The sequence below is a fragment of the Triticum dicoccoides genome, chromosome 4B (assembly GCF_002162155.2).
Source record: "Triticum dicoccoides isolate Atlit2015 ecotype Zavitan chromosome 4B, WEW_v2.0, whole genome shotgun sequence".
NCBI lineage: Eukaryota > Viridiplantae > Streptophyta > Magnoliopsida > Poales > Poaceae > Triticum > Triticum dicoccoides.
In genome coordinates this window covers 541,260,576-541,268,648 of record NC_041387.1, presented here as the reverse complement: position 1 = coordinate 541,268,648, position 8,073 = coordinate 541,260,576, and the positions used below count along the sequence as shown (strand labels likewise).

Genomic DNA, 8,073 nt, shown 5'->3' with positions numbered 1-8,073 from the left:
ACAAGACCACCAGTTTCAAGAAAAAGGGTAAAGGGAAGAAAGGGAACTTCAAGAAGAACGGCAAGCAAGTTGCTGCTCAAGTGAAGAAGCCCAAGTCTAGACCTAAGCGTGAGACTGAGTGCTTCTACTTCAAAGGGACTGGTCACTGGAAGCGGAACTGCCCCAAGTATTTGGCGGATAAGAAGGATGGCAAGGTGAACAAAGGTATATGTGATATACATGTTATTGATGTGTACCTTACTAATGCTCGCAATAACACCTGGGTATTTGATACTGGTTCTGTTGCTAATATTTGCAACTCGAAACAGGGACTACAGATTAAGCGAAGATTAGCTAAGGATGAGGTGACGATGCGCGTGGGAAATGGTTCCAAAGTCGATGTGATCACGGTCGGCACGCTACCTCTACATCTACCTTCGGGATTAGTTTTGGACCTGAATAATTGTTATTTGGTGCCATCGTTGAGCATGAACATTATATCTGGATCTTGTTTGATGCGAGACGGTTATTCATTTAAATCTGAAAATAATGGTTGTTCTATTTATATGAGTAATATCTTTTATGGTCATGCACCCTTGAAGAGTGGTCTGTTTTTATTGAATCTCGATAGTAGTGACACACATATTCATAATATTGAAGCCAAAAGATGCAGAGTTGATAATGATAGTGTAACTTATTTGTGGCACTGCCGTTTGGGTCATATTGGTGTAAAGCGCATGAAGAAACTCCATTCTAATGGACTTTTGGAATCACTTGATTATGAATCACTTGGTACTTGCGAACCATGCCTCATGGGCAAGATGACTAAAACTCCGTTCTCCGAAACAATGGGGCGAGCAACAGATTTGTTGGAAATCATACATACTGATGTATGTGGTCTGGTGAATATTGAGGCACGCGACGGGTATCATTATTTTCTCACCTTCATAGATGATTTGAGTAGATATGGGTATATCTACTTGATGAAACATAAGTCTGAAACATTTGAAAAGTTCAAAGAATTTCAGAGTGAAGTGGAGAATCATCGTAACAAGAAAATAAAGTTTCTACGATCTGATCGTGGAGGAGAATATTTGAGTTACGAGTTTGGTCTTCATTTGAAACAATGCGGAATAGTTTCGCAACCCACGCCATCCGGAACACCACAGCGTAATGGTGTGTCTGAACGTCGTAACCGCACTTTATTAGATATGGTGCGATCTATGATGTCTCTTACTGATTTACCGCTATCGTTTTGGGGTTATGCTTTAGAGACGGCTGCATCCACGTTAAATAGGGCACCATCTAAATCCGTTGAGAGGACGCCTTATGAACTGTGGTTTGACAAGAAACCAAAGTTGTCGTTTCTGAAAGTTTGGGGCTGCGATGCTTATGTGAAAAAGTTTCAACCTAATAAGCTCGAACTCAAATCGGAGAAATGCGTCTTCATAGGATACCCAAAGAAAACTGTTGGCTACACCTTCTATCATAGATCCGAAGACAAGACATTCGTTGCTAAGAATGGATCCTTTCTAGACAAGGAGTTTCTCTCGAAAGAAGTGAGTGGGGAAAAGTAGAACTTGATGAGGTAACTGTACCTGCTCCCTTATTGGAAAGTAGTTCATCACAGAAATCAGTTCCTGTGATCCCTACACCAACTGATGAGGAAGCTGATGATAATGATCATTTCTTTTGAAAGTTCTCAACATCTTTTTAAACCGCGCTAGCAAATTTTTTATACTATGACATTTTTTCAAATTATTACTTTTAAATTTCTTAAATAAATTTAAATATTTTAAGTATATGCATTTAGATTACAAATAAAATAAAAAATCGAAAAGAGGAAATTCTAGTGACATCAGCATTACATATGGGTTTCAACGCAAAAAAAAGAGAGCATGACATATGGGTTCTCCGGCAAGATGCATAGCTGGGCTGCTCGCTCTGTAGGTCGGTGTGGGCCTCCGAGCTTGGCAGCTGCGGGCTTGTTGGGCAATCTCTTGGCTTGCAAAGGATTTGTCTCGGTCGCTTACTTGGGCCCCCCGCCATCTTTGCGTCAAAACCCTTGCTCCCCGTGTCAAAGAAAAAAACACTGAGAAGAAAATCCCTTCCACTCCGCCGCCGCCGCCGTCCCGCCCGTAGCCGCCGTCGCGCGAGAAGATGCTCGACATCAACCTCTTTCGCAAGGAGAAGGGCGGTGATCCCGAGCTTGTCCGCGAATCGCAGCGCAGACGCTTCGCCGACGGCAAGCCCGATGAAATAGAGAAAAACGTTGGGCTCGTCGACGAGGTCATCGTCCTCGACGAGGCGTGGCGCCAGAGTAAGAGCTCCTCTGCTCCCTGACCCCTCCCAGAACCTTCCGGATCCGCGGACCCTGAGCCCCAGGATGTATGTGTTGTCTCTGCAGGGCAGTTTGAGCTTGACAAGATCCGGCAGGAGCTCAACAAGACCAGCAAGGAGATCGGCAAGCTCAAGGCCGTACGTTCGCGTCGATTTGCGTTCAGTTTTTCGCTTCGGGTTGGCTCTGGATTTGCATGTGACCGTGGGCGTGTCGAATTTTTGCAGAAAAAACAGGATGCGACGGAGCTGATACAGAGCACAGAGGAGATTAAGAGGAGGCTGGCCGCCAAGGAGACGGAGGTGGAGGAGGCCAAGACCACCCTCGACACCAAGCTCGTCACCATTGGCAACCTGGTGCATGAATCTGTGCCCATCAGCGGCGACGAGGTGCGTTGGAAGTGCAAACTTACATTTCGTGGTTCCAGATAACTAAGAGAACATTGGTTTAATTACATTGTGAATGATGCGAGTCTTTTTTAGTAAATTGTTTGAAACTACTAGCTCAAACTTGACCTAGCTTGGGTTCTCCTGTTTCCGCACTCTGCATTCCTGTTGCAATTTAGGGCACTAAAGTAATACTCCCTCCGTCTGGAAATACTTGTCGGAGGAATGGATGTATCTAGACGTATTTTAGTTCTAGATACATCCATATTTATGCATTTATCCGACAAGTATTTCCGGACAGAGGGAGTACAAGAAACATCACTAGATGACGTTAACTCGTTGAGTTTGATTTGAATCTGCTTGTGAGCAACTGGACGTGCCTATTCTAGAAATGTGAAATATCCTGGCGAGCTTTGCTTCACAGAACTGATACAAAGGTATCTGCATCTCAAGCAGTTTAACATTTCCTTCTCTCAGGCAAACAATGCTATTGTCCGGACATGGGGAGAGAGGAGACTGGAGGAGAACTTGAAGAATCATGTGGATCTTTGCATAATGCTTGACATTGCATCTTTGGACAAGGGTATGTGCTAAAAAACAATTCTCTGTTGGTTGAATGCTTTCTCATTGTGCTTGGATTAGCTTGGCTCAAGTTTAGTTGAAAGTTCAAATGCATATTCCTTCATCCTCTGACTGTTGTCATACTAATTTGCTCTATAACACAATAACTTTTGTGCCAAACTTTGGGAGAACAGCAACTGGCAAAACTTACCGACAAATATAGGTTTTGGCTTCGAAGAATTTTTCATAATCAGTACAACTACAATTTGTATGAGTCTATCCCCACAATTCTGGGGCATGATTTGCTCTATGGCTGATTTGGCAAAATGTCTTGTGGAACACTTGCAATAGTATTCTGTGTATTTGACTGAAATTTCTGGTTTCAACTAGCACTTCTTTATTGGCAACTGATCACTGCTGTATCAGCAACTGACATTTCTGGTTTCAACTAGCACTGTTGATTCTGTTGTTTTATCTAGTATGAGGTGTCGCTCAAACCATCATCAACTGCTGTTCTTGATACATGTATGGGATGGGATTGATAGATTGTATTTGTATTGCTCTGTACAATGTCATGGAACCCCAGGCCATCAAATTTAGTAGCAGAATAGTAATAACTTTCTTATATTTACATCTACCTGCTCTACCTTCAAGCTTATGAAAAGTTTGTTCTTCTTTTAAACTTAGGAAGCCTTTTTTTTTCTCATGATAGCACAAGTTCTCTGGGGTTACTCAGTATGTGAAACCCATTGTTATTATCGTGTTATATGCTGCTCTATTAAATTTTAAGGTATCCCTCATACTTTGCCCACTCAATTTTTTGCAGGTGCCGATGTAGCTGGTGGAAGAGGTTTCTTTTTGAAGGGCAACGGTGTCCTCCTGAACCAGGCATTGATAAATTTTGGCCTAACATTCCTGAGAATACGAGGCTTCACACCAATGCAAACTCCTTTTTTCATGAGAAAGGAAATCATGGCAAAATGTGCCCAGTTGGCCCAATTTGATGAGGAGCTCTACAAAGTAAGTCCAAATAGGTGTCCCTTCTTGCATATTATGGTGTTATTGATCAACCGTGCTTTCATTTGTTTGTGTATTGAAAAACTAGGCCATGTTTTCCAATGCTTTCTCGGGGTATGCTAACATATTCTCTTGTTGTCAGTTTGTCATTGTGTATTCACAGCTTCAGTAAGCATCCCCCACTTGCATTAAATATTCTGGTAGACAGATTGGTAGTGGTTATCAGACAAGTATCCTTTCAAATCCAGTTCTAGCTATCTGGCTAGTCTTAACATGTATGGTTTTGGGGGATGTTTGGAGCATTCTTGCTTGTTTAATTCTGTTAGTACACTGGATCCTGATGATCACTGTTGATTTGAACTAATGATGTTTCAAAATAGTATTATTTCCCAACACATGTAATAAAATGTCCATGACAATTAGTTGCATTTTGCAGGTAACAGGTGACGGAGACGATAAGTATCTCATAGCTACATCCGAGCAACCACTATGTGCTTATCATCTTGGTGATCGGATATATCCTGCTGATTTGCCAATTAGGTGGGTAATGCCTAACTGTAGGTAGCTTTTCTTCAGTTACTATGCATTAGTTATTTGATAATAAACTTTGCCCTTTTAGATATGCTGGGTTCTCCACGTGCTTCCGGAAAGAAGCTGGTTCACACGGGAGGGATACAGCTGGCATCTTCAGAGTCCACCAGTTTGAAAAGATTGAACAGTTCTGTGCCACAAGTCCAAATGACAATGAATCATGGGAAATGCATGAGGAAATGATAAAAAATGCAGAAGATTTTTATAAGGAGGTACGTATCTGAGGCTTTGTGGACCTTAAACACCATGTTTATAGGCTTGTAGCCTCGACTGTGTGTTTCTGACATGTCTAAACATTTCTATATTGTCCACCTTGCAGATTGGCCTACCGTATCAACTAGTTTCGATTGTCTCTGGTGCACTTAATGACGCTGCAGCTAAGAAGTATGATTTGGAAGCATGGTTCCCTGCATCAAAAACCTTCAGAGAATTAGTATCGTGTTCAAATTGCACAGATTATCAGGCAAGGAGACTTGGAATAGGTTATGGCCAGAAAAAGGTAGGGTTTTGTTTCAAGTGGACACTAGCAGATAGCACCAGTCTGCTGTACTTCTACCTAGTGTAGATCAAATTGTCTGATCATTTATCACCACTGATGTATGTTTGAATTGCAGAATGACGAGCAGTCCAAGCAGTTTGTTCATATGTTGAATTCTACGCTGACTGCAACTGAGAGGACCCTTTGCTGTATTCTGGAGAACTACCAGAGGGCGGATGGCGTTGAAGTGCCAAAGGCACTGCAGCCATTCATGGGTGGGATAGATTTCCTTCCTTTCAAGCGTCCTCTTGATAGCAAACAAGCTGCTGACTCCAAACCCAACAAGTCTAAACCTAAGGTATTTTGGTCCTCTTTGCTTTTCTTGTTTCAGAAGTCAACACGTTAATCCACCATCTGAGCGTTTATTTTGTCCTCTCCTGGCAGGGAAACGCAGCTTGAGCTGTAAGAAGGGCAAACTGAAACTTATTTCTGTCACGCAGATAATGATACATGGTTTGTTAATTTCTGGGTGGTTTGTAGCATGATTATGATTTGGTGTCCCATTTTTGTTTTAACGAAAAGACACTGGCGCTGTATTTCATTGATGAAGAAGAAGCAGTGGAGCCGAAGTTACAAAGCTAGGGTAACCAACGCCAACTCTGGCAATTGGTCTATACAGCCGGCTGTAACCACATTCGTGTGGCGGCTTGAATAATGTTTCAAGTTGGCACAACCCAGCGTGATGCCAGCATCTGGCCTCATCCGTGGTTCGACTGAAGATCTGCACGGACGAGCAGTTTGAATGTTTGGTTACAAAATATTACAATTCCAGGATATCTGCGCACAATGTACCAGAAAGTATACCAGTGTCTCTGATGATTATATTGGTTTACACTCACTAATCGTTTAAGTGTTTTGGACTTACCTATTTCACTATTTGTTATCTTGGCTGCTTGTGGCTGGTGTTGAAGGCTGATTGATGTACGGCAGCACAGGACAGAAAAGGCCGTGGCTACAATTTATTTACCACTCAGCTTAATGCCACCGCCGCCTGATCGGTGGGTGTTTGAATGCCTGCTTGTGAGCGGTGGCGCGGAGCCAATTGAGGGGGTGTGATGCCACCGCACACCGTTCGCTACCTCGATGTGTGTTGATTGATCTTTGTTGGTGAACTGGATCATCGCGCGGAGCCCTCCGTAGAGACGTGCCCCAGATCGCTGCTGAACTCCTTGCTGGGCATGTCAGGTTAGGGCTGTTCCTCCATGTTCCAGGCCTTTCACTGTTCTGCTCGACGTTACTGTATCCCTCTTGACCTCAATTTATTCAGACCAGCCCGAGCCGAGCCCTCAAACACCCTGCAGTCGCCAGTCGCCGCAGGGCGGCATGTGCATCTTCTGCCCCGTTTCATTTTGAATCGAGCAACCTACCGATTTTTTTTTTCGAGCATCAACTGTGAAGATAGTACGAAGAACACCAGAAGTAAAATTTACATCCAGGTTCGTAGACCACCTAGCGACGACTACAAAGCACTGGAATGAGCCGAAGGCGCGCCGCCGATTGCTATAGTATTAAGGCCCCATAAAACCAGCGCACCAGAATAGCAACCGCCGCCGATGAAGAGAAGCATAAACCGGAAGATCCAACTTGCAGACACACAGTCGTAGACGAACGAAGACCGAATCTAGTCGGATCCACCGAAAACAAACGCCGGCGTAATCCACAAGATCCACCGGAGACAAAGACAAGGAAACCCTAGAGGAAGTTCGCACGTGGACAAGAGCGAAGGGTTACGTGGACTCTACCACGTACTTCCTCCGTTCGGAAATACTTGTCATCAAAATGAATAAAAGAGAATGTATTTAGACGCATTTTACTTTTAGATACAACCCTTTTTGTTCATTTTGATGACAAGTATTTTCGTACTGAGGGAGTATTTCAAAATATGTAGTTTTTTTCTTGCGAGAAAAAATATGTCGGTTCGAATATGGAGCGTACGGAACACATGCTGTCCTGACATCAAAACGGGCGTCTGTTAACCTATCCTGACATCTGCACGGAAGACCCCGCTGTTATACCGTGAATGAACCAAAAAGGCCGGCAACTGGTGACTCTACAACGGAGGCGTAGAACGCAGGATTGGTGACGAATTTGTTCAAGTTGTTACCCAACCCAGGTTGAATGCATGGGACTGGGAGGCAGAGGGACCATGACCGAGAATTCATGCACTGCCGATTGGGACGGGACCGCCTGACGCCCCAGTAAATGGGCATACTTAATCTGGTTGTTCGGGCCTGCGTGCACTATGATGATCACGCTGGCTGGCTGCCGGCTTTGCATCTACATAGTGCAAAACACCCCGGCCCGACCCATGGTTGAGTTTCAAAAGTGCAATGGGACCTGCCAAGGATTTTGAAAACGTGATCCTGTAATCAAGGCGAGGAACAATGGTCGGTTAGTTGCGCCACTGCCCGCCGGTGTCGTCTTCTTTAGGAGCAAAAAAAGTAGCTCCTTGTCAGGCACGAGCTTATGAAAAGAAGAAATGTGCCAAGAGAATTGCTAAGCTTCAGTTTCCTCAGACAGGTGCGGAGCTGGCCACGTTCGCCAATCCAATAATAATAACATGCCATTTGTTTGGTGATAATTCGTGGAATTATTTGGTATACTAAAGCATGTGTTTCTACATAATAATTGCAGAACTCCCATTCTCAATAATAGAATGTTTA

At 43.7% G+C, this 8,073-nt stretch overlaps 1 protein-coding gene across 1 annotated transcript; it reads left to right on the top strand.

Moving 5' to 3' along the window:
* Positions 1-2,050: 2,050 nt before the first annotated feature.
* On the top strand, positions 2,051-6,278 carry LOC119291356 (serine--tRNA ligase-like). Its single transcript, XM_037570101.1, has 10 exons — positions 2,051-2,299; positions 2,387-2,457; positions 2,545-2,706; positions 3,181-3,286; positions 4,091-4,284; positions 4,718-4,821; positions 4,901-5,084; positions 5,192-5,371; positions 5,487-5,708; positions 5,795-6,278. The coding sequence occupies exons 1-10, from the start codon at positions 2,140-2,142 to the stop codon at positions 5,807-5,809; spliced, it is 1,398 nt and encodes a 465-aa protein (XP_037425998.1). The 5' UTR covers positions 2,051-2,139; the 3' UTR covers positions 5,810-6,278.
* Positions 6,279-8,073: the final 1,795 nt, after the last annotated feature.